The following is a 27,736-nucleotide window of genomic DNA, read 5'->3' on the forward strand; positions in this document are numbered from 1 at the left end:
TATAAAGAACCTCACAAATATTCATCAGCACTTTTGTGCAAATTTCTGAACACAAAATGTGTGCATTTCTATATGCAGTTTTGCCTAATGTGCACTTTGCAAGCCATTCCCCCTAATATAATGCATTGTTGTGCATGATTTTCACTGGTACATTCATTTTTATTCATGTTTTCCTGTTTTTGTAAACATTGGCTGGTTGGCGAACTTGCATAGTGAAATTTGGGTAAGTGCGATTTTTTTTATGGGTAACCGTGTTTCAGTTCGCATATTATTTTGGAAGGTGCAGATTTGATATATTCAGTTTCAAGTGAGACCCAAATCCAATTTCTCCTTCTTTCCTAGCACGACTCAACTTATGCATCTGCAGGTTTCTGCCTGTCCCTCTCCCTGGGCTCCAAGATTAAACAGACATATGGGTCTGTGCTGCATGTCCATATTCTGACATTCCCTACTATTAAGGGATCGGCTGGCTGTGTGTGTCCTCAAAGACTTAGTGGGGTACACCCATCTTGCCCCTAAATAAAAGGACTGCACTGGGGCTCAGGAGATCTGATCCACACTGGGGATTCTACTGCCAGCCGACCTAGCAGCAAAATAATACAAAACAGAGAACAAACGAGATGGGGTATTGATTTAACCTACTTTAATGCACAATAGCTAAGGGGAAAGGTAGGGAGAGAGGAACGGCTTCCCCACTGATCCCCATCTTTGAAAATCAGTGCAAGCTTTGGCAGGGAGCTGCTGGCCCTCTTCAGGGGCCTTCTACCTCCCCGTTGGGCTGCCAACTTCCAAAACTGCTCCTGCTCTTCTGCAGTTTGAAGCATAGCCCAGAGCACAGGAATTAGGGGTTTTTTTTTGCCATGGCTTCTTTTGCTTTTGAAAGGAGAGCTTCCCCCACTTAGAGTGGGCTGTTGTTGAAGGTGCAGGAGCATGGGCAGTTGAAAAGCAAAAAAGAAACCCCAATCCAAATGAGACAGTGGCAACCTTCCACCCCACACCTCCTGGAGACTGAGAGAGCCCGTCCTTGAGCACACGAGCTCCAGTCGCCACTCGGTCCTAGAGAACCTGTAGACGGAGGAGGCTGGGTTGCTGGCAACACAAGAGTTAACCCGCCAGCCTCTCCGCATGAATCTTGAGCTATTAATACCCACGCTGCTTTATCTGTCAGAGGGAGCCGGCTGCTCTGTCAACGAGACAAGCCCTGCGGAACTGGGTCTCTTTGGCGGACCCATAAGTTTTTATTCCCGGGGCGAGAGAGGCTGTGTGCGCTTGGCCAGCCTGGGCTGCTCTCCCGGTCTCCTTGGCTGCGCAGCCTGAATGAACTGTCAAGGAGGAACACTGCTCTCCCTCCCTCTCTCTCTCTCTCTCTCTCTCTCTTTCTCTCTCTCTCTCTCTCTCTCTCTCTCTCTCTCTCTCTCTCTCTCTCACGCATATCTTTCCATACAACTTGCTGCTACCAACTCCTTCTCCTGTCCCACAGATCCGGACTGCTGCAGCTGGCAACGTCCACGCAGATGGTCCCTGGAAGAGAGAGCTTCTCTCGTTGCGCTGGGATGCTTTGAATGCCAGGTTCCGCGGTCTGTCACAGCAATCTGGCCAGCCCAGGACTGACCTCCTGTCCCTTCCAGAAGAGCGACGGCACTTTCAGAGGAGCATCGCCGCCACCACCAACTGGGACGTGCAGTCAAGACTACCTTGCACCTGCTCCTGGGAAAAGACGCCTGGTGATGGTCCTGGCCTGAAGGGAACATCTCCTGTCTTGCAAAGCTCCTCACTCGAAGCCTGAGAACTTCTCTGCCTTCTGCGCCCATGCCAGAGTGGACCTGCTCTGAGGTCTGGTGGTCCACAGCCAAAGAGAGAGGTGCCAGCAAGGTTTGACAAAGAGGGTGCTGAGTGGAGAGGAATCTACCCAGGCCTACACTCCTGCTGAGCAGGCTTGGGTTCTATAGAAGCTACAAGGTGGGCTGAAAGGACTCCCCATGGTGAGACGGGGCAAACCAAGCATGGTAGGAGATCGTCAACCCTTTGAGAAAGAAGGTGTGAAAGCCTGCTTTGGTCTCACTGCCTGTCAGAGAGCCTGCTAAGGCCTGAGATTGATAAGACCCCTTGCTTAGGCTGCAAAACACCACCGCCCACCTCTTTGGCCCTGGAGGCTCCTGGTTCAGCTCCCAGCCTGGCAGGGCCTCTGCAAGGGGAGCTGTGACAGCTTTGCAAGCTGGAAGGAGAGGCAGGTCATGAGAGAGACCAAGGGCTGAGATGCTTCCTCTCAGTGACTGGGCCAGGACAGCAGAGGGCAGCCCCACCCCGTGCAAAGAGAGATGCTAGCGCTGGACTGGAGTTGGTTCGCCCCCTTCCTTGCATCCTCGGGGAGATGGATTCCTTCTGTTTCGCCTGCTTTCAGAAGGAGGAGCTGCAGCCCTTGCAAGTGAACAGGTGGGTCAGAGGAGACTTCCCTGCACGATGGGCAGGTGTTGGGATGTGCGCGGGAGGCGAAGCGGTCTAGGGATGTCCTGTGTCCCATAGTAGTCAAGGCTGCTTATTTATATAGGTCCCAGGGGCTCAACCCTAATTAGAAAGCATGCGTTCCGACATGGGACCCTGATGTTTGCAGGATAGTTCTGATGATCCCACCAGTCAAGAAGAGGTCCTTTGTACATGCCTGGGCACACAGTTGCTACTCTGCTTTCTTAGGACTGAGTTCTGATGCTGAAACCAGACTTGTTTCTGGCATGAGCAAAAACGTCAGCATGCATAGCATTTCATTAGTTAGGTATCTATTGCATTTATATCACACCTTTTTCTCCAATAGGTTCAAGGTGGAGTACATGGTTCTCCCCTTCCTCAGTTAATCCCGGCAGCAACCCTGTGAGGTAGGCTAGGCTGAGAGGCAGTGACTGGCCCAGGGTCACGCAGTGAACTTCATGGCCAGGTGGGGATCCTAGAATCATAGAATTATAGAGTTGGAAGAGACCCAGGGGTCATCTAGTCCAACCCCCTGCAATGCAGGAATCTCTCAGCTCCTAGTCCACAGAGGAAGTTGTTAGCCTATGGGTCACCTCCAGCCAACTTTTACTCAAGAGGCACACCCATGGAAATCAATAGATCCAGGCAAGGCCATGCCCATTAATTTCATTGGGGCTGCTGTGAGTAGGACTAACATTGGATACAGCCCTATGGGTCCATGATGCTCAGATCTGCCTGCTTTTGGCCAGCGGTGGCCCTCCAGGGTCTTGGGTAGAGTTCTTTCCCAGCACCGCCTGCCTGGCCCTTAAACTGCCGATACCGGGGATTGAACCCAGAACCTTCTGCATGCAAGACCACCTGCACCACAGCCCTTCCCACAGAGGCACTGTGTGGACTCTCCACTTTGCATGCTGTGCTTATACATCCCTCCCAAGGTTGCGAACCCTCCAAGGTTATTTCCAGGGCTTTGCTTCAGCTGCAACTCACCAGAACTCAGTTCCTCTCAGGTGGGCACCACTGCCATTATAAAAGAACAAAGGAGGCATTCGTGGTTGAGTTCTGGCACCTCTTTTTCTAATAAAATAGCACTGGTTATTTCCTTACATACTGCAGTTATATTCCACCCAAAGGAGTTCAAGATGGTGACATCCCTGGTTCCCTTCCTCCCCATTTTGTCTCCAAGTAGGCTCACTCAATGCCAAAGGTAATATCAGGTTAGATCCAATTCAGAGTAGACCCACGGAAATGGAAAAAAAACTCAGGTTAGGCTTGCCAATTGATTCCAAGAGGTCTACTCTGAGTAGGAAAAGCATGGAATCATACAAGCCCGTGTGGCTCTTGAACTCAGCTGAGCTGTAAAGCATGAAAAAAATAATCTTTGTGGACTTTGTGGCATTTTTCTACCCCAGGAAACTCACTGCTCGTCCAGATGCCCATTCGTCACGGCGCGACTCACCTTTAATGGAGGTGGTTAAACAATGCTCAGTTTGTATTGACACAAGAGTAGGAGTGCCGTCTTTACTTTTGCTCTTTACTTGCTCTCTGCTCCTGTGTGTTGAATAAGGAAAGGCTTTTCCCGACATGGAGGAAAACACAGGGTGCTTGGGGCCCCTGGGAGCATCTCTTGCGACATTTCTGCGTGTCAGCCATACTGAAGAAACACAGGAGCAAGGCCCCTGAAGAGGAAAGAAATGGTGGCAACCCCTACCTGTGCCCCCAACAGCAGAAAAACAGGCAAACAATATCTGTGTCGCAGACGCCTCTCTGTCTAAAAATAGTTGTGCAAACCAGCCTTGAAATTCATTTCAGAGAGGTGCCAATTTGTAAAACACCCTTGCTTTAGAAACATGGCGGAATCTGAAACGTAGGAAGCTGGGCTTAGGCTGAGTCAGACCATTGGTCCCTCTACCTCAGTGTTGTCTACACTGACTGGCAGCAGCTTTCCAGGGTTTCAGCTCCCAGTCCATCTGGAGATGCGAAAGGGGATTGAACCCGGGACCTTCTGCATGCGACGCAGGTTCTTTCCTACTGAGCTACAGCTCCTTCCTGCAGAAAGCTGCCTTGTACTGAGCTTGAGCAACACTCCCATATTGGGGTCCTGGGTCCATCCAGCTCTGCACTCTCTACACTGACAGGAAGCGGCTCTCCAGGCCTCCAGACAGAGGTCTCTCCCAGCTCTGCCTGGAGATGCCACGAATTGATTTTAGGACTTTCTGCGTGCAAAGCAGATGATCTGCAACAGAGCCAGGGTCTCCTCCCGGCTCACTCCCACCCTTAAAATAGTGGCCTTCTGGAACCACTCACAGTGCAGATGCTCTGCAATGGAGCCAGGATCTCATCCCTTCCCCACAAGCCCTTCCCAGCTGTTTGTTTGTTTGTTTTTAGCAGTCCTTGTTTCAGGAGTCCAAGATGCCTCTTTTACCTTCAAATCTACGGAGGAGTGCTTGAGTTTCCTGGGAATTACCTTTTTGTGCCAGACTCTAGCAACCATTTTTGGAAGGCTACATCGGAGAGACACTATTTTATTAAAATTGCAGGGTGGTGGTGATAGCATTGTGAGGTGGGTATGGATTAAAGGTAAAGGACCCTTGACCATTAGGTCCAGTCACGGACAACTCTGGGGTTGTGGCACTCATCTCACTTTATTGGCCGAGGGAGCCGGCGTACAGCTTCTGGGTCATGTGGCCAGCATGACCAAGCAGTTTCTGGTGAACCAGTGCAGCGCACGGAAACGCCGTTTACCTTCCTTCCTGCCGGAGCGGTACCTATTTATCTACTTGCACTTTGACGTGCTTTCGAACTGCTAGGTTGGCAGGAGCAGGGACTGGGCAACGGGAGCTCACCCCGTCGCAGGGATTCGAACTGCTGACCTTCTGATTGGCAAGCCCTAGGCTCTGTGGTTTAACCCACAGCGCCACCCATGTCCCGGGTATGGATTAAGGGCCCTCTATTCCCTCCCCAAAGTAATGGAAGCACTGCAAAGAAGGGGGAATCACAAGACTGAGAAGGACCAATTCAGCAGCAGAGATAAAAAGGTAAAATCTCTGGGTTGCCAATGGCCAGCCAGACTTCTTCTCCCTGCATACCTTCTGGGTTCTGGTCTTCCTGTTCCTTTAATAATAGCAGCTGATAGGCATTAGTAGTTGATAACGCTCTGCTCCAGGCTAGGGGAAAGCTTCCTTTACGGATTTCTGCCCATGAAGCTGCTATTAAAGGCACAGGAGCAGACCAGCTTCTGGTCAGTTGACAACCTAGCCTGAGTTCTGCTGGCAGCCACTGGGTGGGGTGGGGCTGCTAGCAAGGAACCGTCATCGGGCAGCCTCCACACAACTCCCATGCAAAATTATTCTAGAGGCAATGAGAGAAGGACCTGCCAGGGATCTTGAACTGAAACAACCAGACCGTGGCCTCTGACCTGACGGGACCGCCTTTGATAGGCTAAAGACCTCTTTTCTCACTGTAGAACCTGGTTCCTGGCACGTATTGAACTAATTCCTAATCCCAGGGCAGCAGTTCATGGCCAGCAACTAGGCAAAGCTCCCCTGATCCATTCCAGCGATTAATGTGTGTGTGTGTGTCCCGCTCTGTGTACTACAACAGAGGCTCCGGCTGACTGAATCCGCAAAGTGCAAAGAGCTGGAGGAGAGTGGCACTGTGGGTTCGTTCCAGAAGGCCACTATTTTAAGGATGGGAGTCCGTCACACACCGGCAAACTCAGGTTGTGGAATTTACAGTTTGTCCGGTGTTCTTGCGCAACAAATCCACTTCCCCAAAAGACAGGAAATGCAATGGAAAGTGTGGGGTGACACTCGCTTTGATGCAGCGTTGTCTAGCCTCCCTGCAAACAATTCAGAACAATAGCATTGTAGAGTTGGGAGGGACTACGAGGGTCATCCCCCTGCAATGCAGGAATCTTTTGCCCAATGTGGGGCTCGAACCTACAGCCCTGAGATTAAGAGTCTCATGCTCTACTATCTAAGCTATCCTAGGAATTGGTTGTCTGTGTGTCTTTTAATTTGTCTAATGCAGGGGTCAGCAACCTTTTTCAGCCGTGGGCTGGTCCACTGTCCCTCAGACCATATGGTGGGCCGGACTATATTTTGGAAGGGAAAAAAACAAATATGCCCCACAAATAACTCAGAGATGCATTTTAAATAAAAGCACACATTCTACTCATGTAAAAACATGATGATTCCTGGATCGTCTGCGGGCCGGATTGAGAAGGTGATTGGGCCGCATCCGGCTCCCAGGCCTTAGGTTGCCTATCCCTGGTCTAATGTAACACAGGGATGGGAACTTCTGGCTGAGGACCAAATATAGCCCTCCGGACCCTTCTATTGAACCTCCGGACTGTCTGCAGTTACACCCCTCACTGGCGTCACTTTGCCTGGCTGGAATGTGCCTCTGGACTCTGATAACGCTTCTTGCTTGCCTGGATGAAAGATAGAGAAATCTATTACAGATAATAATATTGTGCAGCTTGAAGCGACTGGGTGCAAAAAACGGGACTCCTTTTAGAAATAAAACATGGTTGAGGCCCACAATTTAATCAGAACTTTACTTGCAGAAAAAGATGCATGGGGGGCTGTTTGTGTGCACATTTAGATACTAGCCTTCTGTACAAAGAAAACACATTGATTGCTGTGCCTACTTTCCCTCCTATTCCTGTGCAGTTCTAGCATAAAACGCCCCTCCCGGAAGATGCCCAGAAGGGAATGTTGCCCGCAGACTAGGGGCAGGGGAGAAATCAGACTCAGCTCACACTTATTTTTAAATATTGTATTTTTCATTTCCACATTTTACAGTTAAATCCCAAATCTAAATATACACATCCAATCAAAGCATCCAGTCGTGATTCGACATTTCCACTTTCCAAAACAATACGCAAACTGAAACATGGGCTTCCTTCCAAACGTGCCCTACCACAAATTTTGCAATGCAGTTCGCCAGCCATGCGAGCCAAGGAATATATAGGAAAATTAGCATACAAGGTGGAGATATGCATTAAAATGCATATCCTAGGGAAAATAACACAGAGACACATGAAGGAAATTGCTTTGCAGAAATATGTACATATTGGGCAAAATAGCACACATGGATGTGTATATTAGGGGAAATTCTCATTAAAATGCTGTGGAACCTGCCCCTTTTCCCCAAAAGAGGAAATGCCTCACCAACAATGGGCAAAAGGAAGACATAGATTTCCATAAAACTTGCATATGCCTTGCACATGTAGAAAGAATTGCTATAATTTTATCCCTGCTGTGATTAGGTAAGCTGTGGGCAGCCTGCTCAGTCTGTTGCCCAGGTGTGGGCAGGCGACTTCAAGGCCTCTCATCCTCTCTAAAAACTTCATCTTTTAAGCTGGACTTGGACCGGACCATCCTTGAAATAGAAAACTGCCTGCTGACCTGACCTTCCCATGCCAGTCAGATCCTAGGGCAAGTGCTTCATTCTGGGGGGGGGGGGCGCCCCTGCATTTGGAAGGTGGGCTCTACCTTTCCTCCGCAGTTCGGAGAGCCAGCCATCGTGCCTGCCTCTCTCATCGCAGGCCTTCCCTGCTGGGACCTGGGACTTGTGCCTGACCCAGCACGCCAGCCGGCAATGATGGAAAAGTGTGATCAGAAGCATATGTCTGAGCAGGCTGTCGATGGTCGGGTCTGCTCTTCCCAGGCTGCCGGAGATTGCTGCAGGAAAGTGGGGGGGGGGCAAGGAAGCTCTCCACCATTCCCCGTGGCAGGGCTACCCCTTTTCATTGCCCATTAACTGCTTCTCTTGCTGCCACTTTATCAAGATCCCTACATTTGAGGCTCACTCCCCTCTCCCTTGCATTATGTGGAGCCCCCCCCCCGCAATAATAGTGCAATCCGTCTTCAGAGAAAGACCCTGAGTACCATCCATATTTGGAGATGGCTCTCTCTGGGTTGGAATCCTGCAACTTTAATTCCTGAAAAAAAACCCAAATCATCCCAGGGTGTTGCTGCATATTGAGGCAAAAAGTCACATTGATGTGTATGAGATGTTAGGGGAGCATTAGGACTTCTGTTGGGGGCATAGCTGTCAACTTTTCCCTTTTCTTCCGAGGACTCCTATTCGGAATAAGGGAATTTCCCTTAAAAAGGGGGGGGGAGTTGACAGCTATGGTTGGGGGACACATTGTGCTCCTTCTGGGGCAGTTTGTGTGGGAATGTTCAGGGTGGCAGGAGAGGATATATATTGTTTATTAATATCCTTCCTAACTTGCGCTAGCAAGTTCCTTTACTTAGCAGAGTTTACATTCCCCTTTTTACATGCACAGCAGATAGCTGGTTGCAGGCTCGTGTAAGCCTCTCACTATTATACAATTCAATCTGTCTGTGATTGAATTGTACATTCCTGGTAAGTTCTCTTGAGTCCCTCTTAAAAGAATAAAGACCCCACAATCTTATTCAAAGTCAATAAAAGAAGTTTACGTACTTACATCAGTCCACAGTTGGATCCATGAAGGCAGACTTAGTTACAAATATGTACATGTGGATCTACCCCATATGGGGAGGGGCAATCCCAGTGCTTCTGCTAGCTGAGAGCTAGCAGAGCAGTCCTAGCTAAAAGCTGGTCAAACGTAGAAGGAAGTGAAAAAGAGAGGGGTGCGCTGCGTGACTCGCCCTTTTGTTACCTGGACAGGTAAGGTCATGTTACAGAAAGGTAGCCGTGTTGGTCTGCCATAGTCAAAACAAAAATTTTTTTTCCTTCCAGTAGCACCTTAAAGACCAACTAAGTTAGTTCTTGGTATGAGCTTTCGTGTGCATGCATACTTCTTCTGAAGAAGTGTGCATGCACACAAAAGCTCATACCAAGAACTAACTTAGTTGGTCTTTAAGGTGCTACTGGAAGGAAAAAATTTTTTTGAGGTAAGGTCATGTCCACCTTTTGTCACATGCAAAGGAAGGATACTCCAGCCAGGAGGAACAGGAAGTTTCATCTGGCTGGACCAAACATTCCCTCACATGTCTTCTCTAGCATTACAAGGAATGTTGTATTTGACTGCTCCCAGTGGATTACCTCCCACAGTTTGTCCACCTTTGGTTCTCATCTTGCACTCAGCTCTCACCAGCGGCTCCCAGAAGCTGTCAGCTTGCAACAGTAGCCGCATCCCGGAAATGGCTTCAACTGGCCAGCTAAACCAGGTGAGGGTAGCTGATGGGTCTTAAACTCTTAGTGAGTTAGGGACTTCCCCTGCATGCAAAGACAAACAGGCAGATTGAGTGGATGAGACCAATAATGGGTCAAGAAGGCAGTTTATGTGCTGTATAAAAAATCAGAATGAGCAAGCATCTGATATCGCCCTAAGAAGCAATCCCAACTTAGTGGATTATTTCAGGTCCAGAGCTAACAGTATTTGTCCTGGAATGAGCCACAGCCTGAGCAACTTGCCTCAGAATAGCAGCCACCTGTCTCGTATATTGGGCGAGCTGAAGATTGCAAAGTACTTCTGAAATTGAAAGTGCCATATAAATTAATTATTAATTGTCCCTTTCTTGGCATACGCCAGTTATTGATCAAAACATCATTATGTCTCGAGGCCTAATGATGTTGGTTCTCCACCAACACCATCCTTTTATAGGGAGGGGAAATCAAGGAACCGCCTAGTCACAAGCGGATATCTTTACTTGCAGAGTGACTATTGTTATTATGGTGTAGTTGTCAGCATCTGTGGGATGCTCCGAGGTGCTCAAGCAGCATCACATCAGACAGCAAGTGAAAGCTTATGTGATGGAATGTTCATCCATGTCACCCATCTAAAGGAGGGAAACTCCCTGCACATAGAAAACTAGCACCTCAGGGAATAGGCCAGATTGGGGTAACCAATGTACTACTCCTCCAGGTGTTGCTAGACTCTAGCTCCCATCAGCCCCAGGGATGTTGTAGTCTACCAGAACCTAGAGGGCACCAGGTTGGCCACCTCTGGGCTAAGTTCACACTGATGGGCAGCATCACTCCTGGGTTGCAGATATGATTTTTCCCCACCCCTAGTACCTGGAGCTGCTAGCAATTGGACCTGGAACTTCCCTCAAGCAAAGCCTATGCTCTGTACCACAGAACTACAGTCCTTCGCCAAACATTTAACCCCATACCACAAATTCCAGGACAATACTTCGTAAGATCATGATCATCATAAGAGCTATTTAACTTTTAGTATTGTTTCCCCCCACTTCCTACCCTGTACTTTTCCTTGTGTGCTGTGTCTTTTGGGTTGTGAGCCTGCTGTAGTAGGACTGGGGGAGACATTCAACTTGCTTCACATTTCTGAGGCAGTACCGAAACTGAAACCCAGCCATCCTTTGAAATCCATGCTTTTCAGAATTTGCGGTACAGTTCTCTAGCTAAATAACATGTGCGAAAATGCAAAATTTAGGGGAAAGTGTGTATTAAAAATATTGTGTTGCTTAAAACAGCACACAAAATGTATTGGGGAATAGTGCTTTGTATTAGGCAAAGTTCCATACAAAAGTGTGTATACTAGGAGAAATCGTGCTAAAATGCTGATAAATTTTTGGACTTCCGGGTTAGCGCCATCGGCGAATGGCGGAGTTCCTCCAACTGGAGGAACGGGCTCCGTGGAAACTGGGGTCTCCCGCCGCGGCGAAGGCGGGGGCCCGTTAGAAATCCCAGGCGGAGGAAGCCTGGGACCGTGGGGTTCGGCAGGCACCAAGAGCGCCTCCCCTACTCACGAGGAAACCCTTTTTTGGGGCTCCGAAGTGAAGTGAGGGTGAGCAGCGCGGTGCATCGAACCGATCGCTATTTCCATGGAGGGAAGCTGCGCAGCCATCGCCGGAGAGCGCTGACTTTTTCCTGAGAACATTCGGACTTTAAATCAAGTACCCATGAGTAAAATGGAGAATTGGATTAAGAACTTACAAAATTTATGAATTAGGCACGAAGGGGGAAGGTGTAAACAGGAAGTCCGCCTCCCGTTTTGTATATGGATTGAAGCAAAGACCTTGCAAACTAATAGCTTAAAAAGTCTTTTTAAAGTTGGAATTTTCCTGCACCCTTAATCAACATAACCCCCCTTGGAAGCAGGAAAGGGGGGGGAATTTGACTGCTTAATCCTGCAGTTTTAAGATTTTTAATAATAAGACAGGCTTAAATGGAGTAAGGTAAATTGAATAACAGTTTACTCTAAAAGAAGGAAAAGGTATGTTGTTTAATAAATAAGATAGAGTGTGATGACTAACTATTTAAATTAAAATTGAATTGCGAGAAGAATTTGCTGAAACAAGGACCTAAAGTGGAATACAAAAAGGGAGGTGTGAGGAGGTTGAAGAACTAAGCAAACGAAACTGTACTTTGAGATTTGTATTGTATTTTTTCTTTTTTTTATTCTTTTTTCTTTTTCCTTTTTCTGGGCTAGGGGTTTTTCCTATGTATTGTAAAAATCTTGAATAAATATTATTTAAAAAAATAAAATAAAATGCTGATAAATTTTCATGTGGACTTAACCCCCCCCCAACACATTTCATACTGATATGGAATCGTGATAAACTGAATTGCAGATTGGGGAAATGAGAAGCCGAGACACACTGAATACGACAGATCCTTCCCTCCCTAGCTGTACGGCTATTAAATCCAGTGTCTAAAATTATCTTGGTGCCCTGCTGCCTGCCCCCCTAGCTGCTAGCTTTCTGCTTTCTCGTGTCTGCTGTTCACCCTGAGTTATGCCCTGAGATCATGGAGATGTCTTGCTTTTTAAATGAGCCTGACTGAGGCGGGGTGGGGTGGGGGGGTGGATGAGAAGAGGTGCTTGATTCAAATGAACCTTCTAAGGAGAAGTAAACCAGCTGTTTGAAAATCTGCCAGCAGGTGTCTCTGAGCTATCTATCCCCTTGTTGTTTTAAAAATCCTTGCTTAATCTTTGCAGTTAGCTTTCTAGTTGAAAAGAGAGAGAGAATGGTAGAGATTTAAGGGAGGTCAAGAAACATAGAAGGCATAGCTACCACTAGGCATTACCTCCTTGACCTCTTCAGTCTGTGGAAGTGGCCCTGTTACAGATACCACATAACACTCATTCTGCAGAAACTGATCTTCCAATATGGCCGCACCCTTTGGAACTCCCTGCCGATTGACATCAGGCAGGTTCCTTCCCTGCACTCTTTTCCGCTGAAAACATTTTTTTAGAAAGGCAAGCCTATCCAGACATGTAGAACGCTGGCATGTGTTAAATCTGGGTTTTAGTTTATTGTTGATTTAATTATTTTAAAAATGTGTTAGATGACTGTTTCAAACTCTATTTTATTGATCATTTCATTGTTTTATTCTTTTTGTAAACCACTTTTAGGGTTGTTGTTTTTACAGTGAAATTGTATATACCTTTAATGAAATAATAGTAATAATAATAATAATACAGTGGTACCTTGGGTTACATATGCTTCAGGTTACATACACTTCAGGTTACAGACTCTGCTAACCCAGAAATAGTACCTCAGGTTAAGAACTTTGCTTCAGGATGAGAACAAAAATGACTCATCGGCGTGGCGGCAGCGGGAGGCCCCATTAGCTTTCAGGTTTCAGGTTAAGAACGGACCTATAGAACAAATTAAGTACTTAACCCAAGGTACCACTGTAATAGCCGACAGCTCTGAACCTTTGGAGGTCATAGCTGCCTCTGTCAGGCTAGTTTGCATCTTAGCATATTGATATATATATTTAAAATCTATTACTGATGCGATGCAGGGTTGAGAAGACTGGTCCTTCTCTTCCCCCGGGGGACAAGTGCTGGAGATTTCCCCACCACTGGTCAAAGGAATATAGGAAGCTGTCTCATGCTAAGCCAGACCATTGATCCATCTAGCTCAGTACTGACCACACTGGCTGGCAGCAGCTCTCTAGGTTTCCAAGAGAGTATGTTTCCCAACTGTAGCGGAAGATTCCAGGGGTTAGGGGTGGGTGAATATGGCAGTTCCAGTTTCTCCCAGTTACCTGTTTTCCCAGTCTTCAGTTCTCCACATTTCCAGATCAGTTTGCAATAAGTAAATAAAAAGTACGCCTGAAAATTCATCAGCAGCTTAGTGCAAATTTCCCTTAATAGACACACATCTGTATGCTACTTGGCCTAATATAGACAGTTCTGTAAAGCATTTCCTCCTAATATCAGGCATTTTGTAGGTCATTGCTACCAATATATACACTTTCCATGCACGCTTTACCCTAGTATATGCATTACTGTACACACATGGCTTGGCTCCCTTGCAAAATCCAGATACGTCTGAATTTTGCTTCCGTTTGTGCATTCTTCAGGAAAGTGCAAAAAGTGCACATTCGTCTTTAAATGTGAACTGCATTGGATTTTCCTCCCTTCCCTACTGGGGATCAAACCAGGGACTTTCTGTGTGCAATGCAGATTTCTTCCTCTGAGTCGGGGCCCTTCCGCAAAGGATGCAGCTTTGCAGTTTGTCCTTCTCACCAGGGGACAAGCACTGGCAGAGCTTGGCTGTTCTGGCTCCTCTCCTTCCTCCCTGCGGGCCAGAGTCCAACCTGCAGTGGGCAAAGGGGCAGTTATCCATTTGTGTTATTTATTGCCTTCCTTGCTGCGCTCCCAACACATATAATGAAGGTGAACTGCATGGGCTATAGATAGCCGTCCCAGAGCATCCTGGCTCTGCGGTCTCCCTTCTTATTCCTCTGTCCCATCCTGCGGCTCCACAGGGTAATTAAAGCATCTCTTAGCCATACATTATTCACTGACATAAAGGCTGCAGATGGATGTCAAGGGGGGGGTGGAGGTCAAGGGGAATGATCTGGGCAAGAGCCAGACTCAGCAATGGGGGGCAGGTTCATTTTTAGGAGCCAGGGGCTGTTTTCCAATGCTCAGAGTAAACTCCTTCAGGTTAATGGGCATGGGTGGCACTGTGGGTTAAACCTCAGAGCCTAGGACTTGCCGATCAGATGGTTGGCAGTTCGAATCCCTGTGACGGGGTGAGCTCCTGTTGTTCGGTCCCAGCTTCTGCCAAACTAGCAGTTCAAAAGCACGTCAAAGTGCAAGTAGATAAATAGGTACCGCTCCGGCGGGAAGGTAAACGGTGTTTCCGTGCACTGCTCTGGTTCGCCAGAAGCACCTTAGTCATGCTGGCCACATACCCGGAAGCTGTCTGCAGACAAACGCCGGCTCCCTCGGCCAATAAAGCAGGATGAGCACCACAACCCCAGAGTCGGTCACGACTGGACCTAATGGTCAGAGGTCCCTTTACCTTTAACTTAGGCGTGCTGATTTCAGTGGGTCTTCTGTGAGTGGAGCTTACACAACCCCAGGTCTCCACTGAATGTATCAAAAGGACATGGTGTTGAATGGTTTATTTAAATGTAAAGGTTCATCATTGTTGCACCCGATGTGTATGTCTTTAAGGGGCCAGAGCAAGGGCCAGAGTAAGATAACGAGACCCAGCTTTACAGCTGTGAAACGTAGCAGGTGCTGCTGAGTTGTATTTGATTAAGGTGTGTCAGCATTTGGGTGTAGTATATAAGGAGCAGCACCTAGCTCTCCCATTACCCTGGGGGATGGGTTGGTGGTTGGGTCTGGTTTGGTTGTTAATGTACTTAGTGTAAAAGGAGTTTTTGTTTTTCTTATTAAAACCTAGTTTAAGTTATTTTTGAGTCCTTTATTTTTTAATGCATGGTCTCCCCAGCAAGCTCTCTGCGCTACTAAACTGCAAACAGCCAACATCTTTGGTTATGGGCCCAGCTGCTGAGTGGATGACTGCATATTTTTGGACTCTGAGAAAGGTTTGAAAACTCCTTCTCCTGTTAGCGTAGTTCTGTGGGTCTGGAAGAGTTCCAGAATGGTTGACCGGGTTCCTGAAGCTGAGAAGGCTCTGGTCTTCCCACAGCTAACAGATGAGAACTATAGTTTATGGTCTTTTCGGGTGGAGGCGCTTTTGACCTCTAGAGAAGTATGGACCTATGTAACTGATGACCCTCCTGACCCTGTGACTAATGCTTGGTCGAAAGGAGATGCAAAAGCCAGGGCGATAATTAATTTGGCAGTCAGCGACCAGCAAGTAGTCTATATAAGAAATAAGAAAACTGCCAAAGAAATGTGGGACAGTCTTGCAGCAGTGCATGTTAGAAAAGAGTCAGCATCTGCATTGACGTTTTTCAAGCAGTTGTACCAGACGAAGTTGCAGCCTGGTGGTGATTTGGCAGCACACTTGAGACGTCTGGAGGCAATACGCTGCGAATTAATTCGAAGGGACATGGACATACCTGATATTCAGTATGTTTTTATCATTCTTTGTTCCCTTAACGAGGACTTTGATGGCATAGCTAGCCAGATATCTGCTGTTCCACCAGCACAATTAACTGTGGAAGGGGCAACGGCAAGATTAATGGGCGAGTTGGACAGAAGGGAGGCTTGTGCCATAAGCACTCCTATTTCCAGAAGTAATGAGGAACGCCATATGCAAACCTGTGGTGATACAACTGCATTTAAAGCAGCAAAGCGTTGTTGGTTCTGCAATAAGCAAGGACATTTTGCAAAGGACTGCAGATCCAAAAGAAAGCAAAGTACTCCCAAGCCTGTTTCTGTTCGTCAGTCACGGTCGTCAGCCCAGCAGCCGACATTGTATAGTAGAGACAGAAACGAGCCGCGAGTTTTCCATGCTAGGACAACAGATCGTAAAAGACTTAAACGTGCCAAGTGGAAGTCTTTTGTTGTGGACTCAGGAGCATCTCAGCATATTTGCAACGATCGAAGCTTGTTTATTTCTTTCGAAGAGGAAATTGGTAATGTACATTTAGCCAATTCACAAGTCTTGCAGTCGCTTGGCAGGGGTACTGTTAAACTTGACTCTTTAAACATCACAATAGCGAACTGCATTTACTGCCCGTCAGTGGACAATTTATTGTCAGTAAGGTGCTTTGCTCGTCAAGGCATAACTGTGCGTTTCTTAAAGTCAATGTGTGAGTTTTTCGATGGGAACAAACGTCTATTATATGCCCGGGAATCTGATGGTTTATATAGACTGTATTTTCGCACCTACTCACAATTGCCTATAAACTGCAGAGCAGCACAGTCAAGCCAGGGGTTGAGGAATGTAAGGCCTCATTCCGGGTGTGTCCATGAGGCACACAGAATTCTGGGACACCTGAATTTTGCTGATGTAATTAAGACAAAGAATATTGTTAATGGCCTCAACTTAAAACCATGTAAATTCTTTATGCAATGTCTATCCTGTTGCAAGAATAAGATTAAGGTTGCACGCAAGGGTAGATGCTCAGATAGGAAAGTAACTGAGCCATTTGAGCGTGTACATTGTGATTTAGTTGGGCCACTCCCACCATCATTAGGAGGTTCTAAGTACTGGCTTACTCTGATAGACCAGTATAGTAGATATTGTTGGACTTATGCCATAGCTGAGAAGTCCCAAGCATTTGAGAAGTACAAAGTTTTTTGCAACTGGGTAAAAACGCACTTTAACAAACCAATTAAGAACCTGTTTTCTGACCGGGGCGGGGAATTTGTTTCTGAGGATTTTGAGAAATTCCTGGAAGCGCAGGGGACTACTCATGAGTTATCTTGCCCCCGAAGTCCCTGGCAAAATGGGCTTGTTGAAGTTGTGCAGCGTGACCTACAGGCAGGGGTTAAAACGTATCTGCACGATGCTAATCTGCCCAAAGACTTTTGGGCTGAAGCGCTTAATGCGTTTTGTTATGTCAGAAATCGCAGTTATCATTCTGGTTTAGATGTCACCCCCTATGAGAAGCTGTTTAAAAAACGCCCTAATCTGAAATACCTACGCATTTGGGGTTCAGATGTAATTATGCATTATCCCGCTAAGCAGAAATTGGGTGAACGTAGTGTCCAGGGAAAATTAATGGGCTACCAGCAGGGGGCATACAGAATTTACGTACCAGCAACTGGCAAATTTCATATTACCAGAAGCATGATACAAACTGTAAATTGGAATGGAGTTGCTGTCTTCCAAGATACTGATGGTATAGATAATACTGAGGAAGAAGAGGAAGAAGAAGCAGCAGCAGGAAATGGTGCTTCTGAATTAATGGAAAAAGACAAAAAGTCTGTTGAATCTGATTTGTTTGATGATTTAAAGTCACAGGCACCCAAGGGGAGGTTAGATTCTCTTGAGTTTTCTGATCGTGAGCTTAGCCTACAGGCATCTCTTCAATCTGACAATGGTTTACAACCTGAAACTAGTGGTTCACTTAGTCCCATTAAGTCTGAGGAGTCTGACTCTCCTTCCGGACTGAGACGTTCAGATAAAAAGAGACAGAAGCCACAACGTTTTGCAGATGAACATTTTAATACTGTGTATGCCAATAAGGCAGTTTTTGAGCCAAAAAGCTACAATGATGTTCAGAAATTACCTAAGCAACAAGCTGCAAATTGGTATAAAGCTATGAACTCTGAGATAGCTTCTTTAAAAGAGCATAACACTTGGTCTCTTGTACCACAAACCCCAGATATGAGACTTATTGATTCAAAATGGGTTTATAGAGTTAAAATGAATGACAAAAATGAAGTTGTAAGGTACAAGGCTAGATAGTTGCTAGGGTTCTCAACAAATTACAGGTGAAGATTATGATTTGTGTTATTCACCAAGCGTAAAATTTGAAACAGTTAAGCTTTTGTTAAAAGATGCATCACAACGTGGACATTCTGTTTTGAAAGACATGTACAAAGTATGCTTTATGTTTTTGTTCCACAATGATGAACCGCAGGGGAAATGTTGAATGGTTTATTTAAATGTAAAGGTTCATCATTGTTGCACCCGATGTGTATGTCTTTAAGGGGCCAGAGCAAGGGCCAGAGTAAGATAACGAGACCCAGCTTTACAGCTGTGAAACGTAGCAGGTGCTGCTGAGTTGTATTTGATTAAGGTGTGTCAGCATTTGGGTGTAGTATATAAGGAGCAGCACCTAGCTCTCCCATTACCCTGGGGGATGGGTTGGTGGTTGGGTCTGGTTTGGTTGTTAATGTACTTAGTGTAAAAGGAGTTTTTGTTTTTCTTATTAAAACCTAGTTTAAGTTATTTTTGAGTCCTTTATTTTTTAATGCATGGTCTCCCCAGCAAGCTCTCTGCGCTACTAAACTGCAAACAGCCAACACATGGGTGCAATGTGCAAGGGTGAAATGCTGCCCATTCTACTTTCTCATTTTCTCAATCTTAAACTCAGCTCTTCACATTTCCACATCTGTTTGCAAACTTTTTTTCATTAGAAACAGGCCACGCACCAACGTTTTAATGTGCTTTTCTCCAGATATACAGTGGTACCTTGGTTCTCAGACTTACTCGGTTCCGGAAGTCCGTTCCAAAACAAAGCGTTCTAAAATCAAGGCACGCTTTCCCATAGAAAGTAACGCGAAATGGATTAATGTACTTCAGACTTTTAAAAACAACCCCTAAAACAGCAATTTAACATGAATTTTACTATCTAACGAGACTATTGATCCATAAAATGAAAGCAATCAACAATGTACTGCAGTCACACAATCAATCAATCAGTAGCTGAAATGGGTTCCACACAGTCACAAAAACAAAACAAAAAAGCCGCAAAAGCAAAAACGCAAAATAAATAGCAAAACAGACAAACCTCAGCGTAACACATAAAACAGAAGTGTTGCATTCAAATCGGAAGTGTAACTCTCAAAACGGAGCACGTTCGGCTTCTGAAAAAAGTTTGCAAACCGGAACACTTACTTCCGGATTTGCAGTGTTTGGGTTCCAAGTTGTAAGAGTACCAAGGTGTTTGAGAACCAAGGTACCACTGTGTACACATTCATATGTACAATTTTGCCTCATATGTGCATTTTTTTGCAAATAACTTGTGCTTTATTTTCACAAATATCTGCATTTTATGGGCACTTTACCCCAGTCTATGCATTTCTGTACACAGTTACTTTGGCTAGAGAACTGCATTGAAAACTTTGGAGAAGTGAGGATGTCAAAGGGTAGATGACTTTTGGTTTGCATATCAGTTTGGAAAGTGCAAATTAGGTCTGTTCTCCTTTAAATGTGAACTGAATCTATTCCCCCCCCCCCATTCATAATGGAGGAGCAGGGCTAACCCTTTCTTAAGGAGCCCAGATGAGTTTGTTGTGGCTTGGAGAATATTGTGGTTGGTTTTATCATGAGGTTTGCACATGCTGTGGAAAAGCAAGGTAGTGAAAAAATGTGTACCAAGAAATGCATGTAGCAAACTAAGGCATACATTAAAAAATGCATGCACTGGTGAAAAGAACGTACAAAAATGCATTATTTTAGGAGAAACTGTTTTGCAAGAACATGCACGCCAGGCCAAATATGCATTTATAATAATAATAATTTATTATTTGTACCCCGCCCATCTGGCTGGGTTTCCCCAGCCACTCTGGGCGGCTTCCATAGAAACCAAAAATACAGTAAAATATCACAGATTAAAAACTTCCCTGAACAGGGCTGCCTTAAGATGTCTTCTGAATGTCAGGTAGTTATTTATCGCTTTGACATCTGATGGGAGGGCGTTCCACAGGACGGGAAAAATTCACACTATTTTCATGAATTTTGATGGTTTTCTGTAAACTGATGTGGAAATGTGGAGAACTGAATTTAAGTTTGGAGAAATTGAAAGAAACTGAAACTGCCCATCTCTATCCCCCGCCTGACCCCCTGGTTTTCTATTTTTCTTTTCCAATTCACACTCAATATTCCATTGCTACTGAGCATGCTCAATTGTCATCTGACTGCTTTGGGGGGTTTTTTTTGGAGGGGAGTACCATTCCCTCTTAGGCTTCTTAAAAGAAGTGGGTTTTTTGTTCTTCTGCAAACTTCTAGGTTCCCCTGAGCCTGCTGAGACCTCTCTCTTGTTTTTTCATGCCCCTGCTTTGACTCCACTTCCGTTGGCACTCACCCACTGAGTTCGCTCTTACAAGGAGCGGTGGTGGAGAAACCCTATACTCGCAGGACAAAACAAACGCAGCCAGAAAACTCAGACTTGGTAGCCAACTGACCTTTCAGAACTCCTCCTAGCATGCCAACCCACCAGACAAAATTCCTTCTATTAAGTACTCCAAGTGGAAATCTGAGGGATGGGATGGATGTGGCAACTCTATCCTGCCCAGTTGTGCCTGCTTTTCATGTCTTCCTTCCTTCCTTCCATCCAACCAACCCACCCACCCCAAACTCTCAAGATGAATAAGCAGCTGTCATGCCCCTCCCTAACAAACTCCAAATTAATTACCTGGCCTCATTTGTGGAACAGAACCAACTCTATCATTTTAACCCTTCCCTGTCCATCAACCGCAAAGAGCCTCCACTATGAGGAAAAGTTGCAGCATTTGGGGCTTTCTACTTTAGAGAAAAACTAAATAAGAGTGGATATGACAAGACATTTATGAGATTATTCACAGTGTAGAGAAAGTCGAAAGAGAATTTTTTTTCTTACAAACTAGAACTTGTGGCCACCCAGTGAAACTGAATGTTGAAAGATTCAGTACGGACAAAACAAATGACTTTGTCATGCAGAGTTAAACTGTGGAGCTTTGCAACCAGAGAGGCATTGATGGCCACCTATTTGGATGGTTTCTAAAAGAGGATTGGACTAATTCATGGAGGATAAGGCTACCAGTGGCTACTAGCCTTGATGGCTATGCTCTGCCTCCACGGTCAGAGACAGTAATACTTCTTAAAACCAGTTGCTGAAAACCACAAGAGGGCTCTTGTGCTCGACTCCTCTTTGAGAGTTTCCTGTGGCGTAGCGTGGGTTGCCAGTGCCCAAGGCCATGGGGAGGGTCATGAGAGAGAGGGAAACGGACAGAGTACAGTGGTACCTCAGGTTAAGAACTTAATTCGTCCTGGGGGGTCTGTTCTTAACCTGAAACTGTTCTTAACCTGAGGTACCGCTTTAGCTAATGGGGCCTCCCACTTCTGCCATGCAGCCGCTGTGCGATTTCTGTTCTGATCCTGAAGCAAAGTTCTTAACCTGAGGTACTATTTCTGGGTTAGCGGAATCTGTAACCTGAAGCGTCTGTAACCCGAGGTACCACTGTACACATGTACATGCTACTGCCTAATGGCGTCCGCATCACCTAGGAGATCACAATCACAGACATAAGAAAAGAAGAGCTGTTCCATTGTCTGGAGAAGCTGCTTCCTGGTTCACATGGTGAGCCGTTTTCAACGGAGCCCAGCTACAGAAGCATGCGGCTGTATTGAGGCAGAGCCGGGTGTTGAAATTTTGCGTCCCTAACCATCTTCTGCCCAGGGCAACCACCCCTTGTGCCCCCCCATGCTGCGCCACTGAGAGTTTCCCACAGGAATCTGGTTTGCTACTGTGAGAACAGGATGCTGGACCATTGGCCTGATCCAGCAGGCTTTTCTTACGTTCTTATGATATTCCCTGCTCCCTGCCTGAAAGCCTTGACAGCCACTGCCATTAGTGCAGCCAATACTGAACTAGCAGACCGATCATCTGACTCAGTATAAGGTGGCTTCCGATGTTCAGCTAGCCATCCCACTTAGAAAATGCCAGCTGGTCTAGAAGGACTAGCCAGAGCGGACACAGTGGGCTGGGCAAAGGGGGGGGTGTGTGCTGGCTGCGATCTGACCCCAGCGGGGAATGTGCTCTTCTCCTGCCACCCTCGCAAGGCACACAGCGGCGGCGGCGGCAGCTGTTTCCTTGGCTCCCGCTTTGCTTATTAGCTCTGAAACACATTAGCAAGCAGGGTGCGGGAGGAAGCTGGGGACGGCAAGTATCACTTCAGAGTCCAGAAATAGTTAGGGAGTGCTAATACCTCCCTTCCTGCAGAAGTCAGGTTGGAGGGGGGTGGAGAGACACACATGGGGGGCACATTGAACCGTTTCCATTTTGGGACACACTGATGGGACCTCGGCCAGGCTGCTACTCTCAAAGCTATCCCCAAATCTGCTTGTCTCCGTTTGCCTCCTTATCAAGCCGTGGCTGAAATGACACACACATAGGTGATGGAAGCAAGGACCTCTGCCAGAGAACTGCTGCCAATTGGCATAGGCATTATGGAGCCAGATGGACAAAGAGTCTTTCCTGGTGTAATGCAGCTTCCATGCCCACTTGGCACCCCTTGGGTCTTTTCAACTAGAGATTCCAGAGGTTGACCTGGTTACCTTATGTAGGAACCCTAGGAACCTGCAGAGTCAGACCACGGGCCCATCTCGCTCAGTATTGTCCACGCTGACTGGCAGCAGCACCCCGGGGTTTCAAGTGAAGCCTCTCTTAGCCCTAAAAAGGTAAAGGGACCCCTGACCATTAGGTCCAGTCGTGGCCGACTCTGGGGTTGCGGCGCTCATCTCGCTTTATTGGCCAAGGGAGCCGATGTACAGCTTCCGGTCATGTGGCCAGCATGACTAAGCTGCTTCTGGCGAACCAGAGCAGTGCACGGAAACACCGTTTACCTTCCCGCCGGAGCGGTACCTATTTATCTACTTGCACTTTGACGTGCTTTCAAACTGCTAGGTTGGCAGGAGCAGGGACCGAGCAACAGGAGCTCACCCCGTCGCAGGGATTCGAACCGCCAACCTTCTGATCAGCAAGTTCTAGGCTCTGTGGTTTAACCCACAGTGCCACCCGCGCCCACTCTTAGCGCTACCAGGAGATTAAACTTGGAAACCGCTGCATGCAAAGCAGATGCCCTGCCACCGACTTACAACCCTTCACTATTCTGAGTGGTCCATCTAGCTCAGTATTGTCTACACTGGCTGGCAGCAGCTCCCCAGGGATTCAGACCAAGGCCTCTGCCCAAGCATCTGCCTGCCACAGGAAAGGCAGAGATGTCCCTTTGCACTTAGTGGAGCTTACCTCTGAGTAGCAGTGCCTGAGACCGAGGAACACAGACTGCATTTTCCTTTATTCGTTTGTAACATTACTGGTTGTTCTAAGGGCAATTACTTTAATGTTTGCTTGTGATGCTGATTGTTAGCTAGATGAGGAAATGAAGTTTTTCTTTTATTCTGCAATCCGCCCTGAGATCTTACCATGAAGGGCGGTATAGAAATCTAATAAATAAATAAAAGAAATAATAAATTAAGTTGGAGTGTAGTAGCAATCTAATAATGACCCCAAGATACATGGGAAAGGGCTAAGGGAAGCGAGCACAGCCCATGCTCTTGGGCTGCTTATGAAGAGTCATTGGGTGGGTTGTATCTTTAAAAAATGAGCAACAACGTGACTGAAATACAAACAGGTAGAGCATGCTGTTCTTGTACAACGATATGCGGAAACGGTGAAAAAAATTGGAGAGGTGTGGAACCACAGAGTGCTTCAGCAGACCAAATGGATTTGGAAAATGCATATTTTCAGCTGTGATGCAGTTTGCCCTGAGATTATAGTGTGCATTTCCCAGAGTGATTTAACCATCAATCCCTCTTCTTCTCAAGGATCTTTTGAAATTGTAGCTCTGTGAACCAAAAAAGGGTTTCCTAACAACTCTTAGCACTGCAGTTCCCAGGATTTGGGAGAGGCTATGGCAGTACACAAGCACTTTAAATGTTGTAGTGGATGTGGCCCATGTCCTCTGTGATGTTTGGACAGAAGGCTCCAAGCTTTCCTTTATTATTTATTGCTTTCCTACAATAAGGCAAAATAGTCACTAGAGGGCACTTCAGCCTCAGATTCTGCAACAGGGACCATCCTTTGTGAGGGTGTTTCTCCCAAAGAAGATTCCTTGGGTGATAGATGTTGAGACTGTTTTATTTAAGCTATTTATATACTGCTCAATTACCGAAGTTTCTGAGCGGGGTGCATAAAAATGAAAAAGCATACAATGGATAAGAGCAATTAAAATTAATCACAGAAACAGAAAACTTCCTAAAAATGCCTGCTGAAATGGAAAGGTCTTTGCCATGAACCTCAAGTTTAGCAGGGAGGGGCCCTGTCTCATCTCAACTGGGAGGGACTCCCAGAGAAACAGCAAATGCACAGCTTCTGGGGGATGTGAGTCATGCATCTGAACTATGGGGGAACACTAAGAGAGACTCTCCCCAAGATCTCAGTGATCAGGCAGGGATATAAGGCATTTTTATTTTTATTTTTTGTATTTATTAAATTTATATACTATCCTTCGTCCAAGGACTACGGGGCGATTTACAGTATAAAAACACAAAAATACATAACATACAGTGGTACCTCAGGTTACATATGCTTCAGGTTACAGACTCCGCTAACCCAGAAATATTACCTTGGGTTAAGAACTTTGCTTCAGGATGAGAACAGAAATCGCGTGGTAGTGGCGCAGCAGCAGCAGGAGGCCCCATTAGCTAAAGTGGTGCTTCAGGTTAAGTACGGACCTCCAGAACGAATTAAGTACTTAACCCTAGGTACCACTGTAATAACAAACTAACTAATAACACACGTGCCCCAAGACACAGTTTTAAAGGCCATAGATTGTTGACTGAGATATGGCCCGGGAGGAAAGGAATGTTTTTGCCTGGCACCAAAAAATACATAATGAAGACACCAGGTGAGTCCCCAGCCTTGTAATCCATACAAAAATATACATACGAATGCAAAGCGTGCATAAAATCTCCCTGGCATGCTAGCTTTCTAGGGACAGGAATTCTTTGAGTGTTCAGCTATCTGAGCATCCTTTCTGCTGTTTGAAGCAGTATAAGTCAGGCATTCCTCCATGAGATCTAAGCCAGTGTTAAGGCCATACAAATATGCGGCAACAATTTTAGATTGGAGAAAGGTGCCCATTAAGAGCGATATATTCTCACATACCCTGAAAGTAAACCTGGCAGGGTATAAGAATGACTGGTGGCTCTGAGTTTCTGAGGTGCTGGTGGGGAGGGAAGGGGTGTGCATTTCTCATCATAAGCTGTCCAAATCATGGATGCTGGTGCTGATTATAATATCAGGTAATGTGTGTTTGGAGTGAATTATGCATGTCCCAGGCTCGCATTGTTGTAAGTAGTAACAAGGAGTCACCGGTAGTCCACACCAGGAAGCACCAACACAAAACCAAACCGCTGTGCGTGTCTTTCTGTAGAATGATGAGCCAACCAAGAGTGAGTCCAACAACATCAGGAGGCTTCCCATCAGAAAGAGAAAGAGAAAGAGAAAGAGAAAGAGAAAGAGAAAGAGGAAGAGGAAGAGGAAGAGGAAGAGAAAAAGAAAGAGAAAGAGAAAGAGAAAGAGAAAGAGAAAGATCCATGTTTCCTTTTGTTGTTTATTTGTTAAGTCGTGTCCGACTCTTTGTGACCCCCATGAACCAGAGAATGCCAGGCACTCCTGTCTTCTACTGCCTCCTGCAGTTTGGTCAAACTCATGTTCGTAGCCGCAAGAACACTGTCCAACCATCTCATCCTCTGTCGTCCCCTTCTCCTTGTGCCCTCAGTCTTTACCAGCATCAGGGTCTTTTCCAGGGAGTCTTCTCTTCTCATGAGGTGGCCAAAGTATTGGAGCCTCAGCTTCAGGATCTGTCCTTCCAGTGAGCACTCAGGGCTGATTTCCTTCAGAATGGATAGGTTTGATCTTCTATGTCGGCAAAAGAAAATGGGTCCTTGATATATTTTTTAAAATAAGTTTGGTACCATGGACAGCTCCCCAGTGAGGAAGAGCTTGTTGACACATTCTTCCTTGGTTTAAGGATTCTGGAATCTTAACACCATCCAGCACAAGACAGTGGCCATAGCATACATTTCAAGAACTCTTATACCACTTTAACAGCCATGGGGAATTCCTGGGAACTGTGGCTTGATAAGATTTCTGGGAAGCGTAGGTCTGTGAGGTCAGCACCCTTAATGTGTTACAGTCCCCACAATGCTTTGGAGGAAGCCCTGACTGTTAAAGTGGCAGGAGCATGCTTTAAATGTATGGTGACCGAAGGAAGCTTTAAGTGTATGGTGTAGAAGCTCCATTTCCACTGGGCTTCTGGGTAGGCATGTCTAGGATTCTGCTGTTAAACATGGCATTTTAGACCAGGGCTGTCCTGAACTAAGGCAATGTTTACATGCCTTGCTCTTCCCACTTTTGCCTTGGGCCCCACCCCAAACTGGAATGTGGCCCTGAGAAGGCTGCCCAGAAGGGAATGCAGTTTTCAGGCTGAAAAATGGTTCTGCACCTCTGTTATGAACACTTCAAATGTATCACATGTGCTCTCTGGACCGAGTTACTCGATTCCACAAGTTTTTCCCTTTTCTCAAAACACACACACCAAACCCACCTTCCATGTGCCAGGAAAACATGCTCTATAAATATTTTCCATGTTCCAAAGCTGTGAACCCCCTTAGCAGTTCTGAGTAACATAAATTTCTGAATGTGGCTATTATTAGTGCTAAAAATAATCCAAAGCCATGAAACAAGCAGTGAGACGTGTTGTTGCACGTGGAAGGTACATGCTGTCAGATATGCATTATTGTGAGGCTGATTTAGGAAAGGAGGGAGAGAGAGAGAGAGAGAGAGAGAGAGAGAGAGATCTAAGTTTCCTAGCAGAGCGATGGTTGAAGGAGACTGTTTTTGGTGACAGAATGCTCTTATTGGCATTCACCCCTTCAGAATCTACACAGAGACCCAAGCTTCACAGGCTGTGGGAGATTCATGATCAGACCTCCCAATGTTGTAAAGAAAAGAAAAAGAACGAGTGTAAAAGGAGCCCACTGGAGAAGAAGCAAATTAGCTTTGGGAAGCTGCTGTGGGGAAGAGGGAATTCCACTCGTTCCACCCTGCTACTTTGGCTAGCCAACCAGGACCCAAATTTGCTTCAATTCATATTTAATAGGAACGGGGAATCTTTTTCAGCCTAACCACATTCCCTTCTGGGCAACCTCTTGGGGGCCAGAGGCAAAAGCAGGCAGAGCAATTAATGTTGTGGGTTTGAGCCCCAGATTGGGCAAAAAGGCTCCTGCATTGCAGGGGGTTGGACATAGGCAAACTCAGCCCTCCAGATGTTTTGGGACTACAACTCCCATCATCCCTAGCTAACAGGGCCAGTGGTCAGGGGTGATGGGAATTGTAGTCCCAAAACATCTGGAGGGCCAGGTTTGCCTATACCTGGACTAGATGACCCTCTCATGGGCTCTTCCATCTCTACAGTTCTATGATTTTCTACAATTGGCTAGTTTCCAAATGCCTGCCCATCTACCCACCCATTGCATATATATCCCACCTTTTCCTCCAAGGAACTCAAAGTTGCACACGTGGTTCTCCCCCTCCCTATTTAATCTCCACAACAATCCCGTGAGGTAGGTTAGCCTGAGTGGCAGTGACTGATCCAGCGCCACCCAGTGAGCTTCATGGCTGAATGGGAATTTGAACCCTACTCTCCCCG

At 46.3% G+C, this 27,736-nt stretch overlaps 1 protein-coding gene across 1 annotated transcript in view; it reads left to right on the top strand.

Moving 5' to 3' along the window:
- Positions 1 to 1,455: 1,455 nt before the first annotated feature.
- Positions 1,456 to 27,736, top strand: part of SBK1 (SH3 domain binding kinase 1) — a 79,401-nt gene continuing 53,120 nt past the window's right edge. The window contains exon 1 of the mRNA XM_053365322.1: positions 1,456 to 2,433. Within this exon, the coding sequence (XP_053221297.1) occupies positions 2,372 to 2,433 (62 nt within the window). The 5' untranslated portion in view covers positions 1,456 to 2,371. The remainder of the gene's footprint in view (positions 2,434 to 27,736) is intronic.

The sequence above is a fragment of the Podarcis raffonei genome, chromosome 14, assembly GCF_027172205.1.
Source record: "Podarcis raffonei isolate rPodRaf1 chromosome 14, rPodRaf1.pri, whole genome shotgun sequence".
NCBI lineage: Eukaryota > Metazoa > Chordata > Lepidosauria > Squamata > Lacertidae > Podarcis > Podarcis raffonei.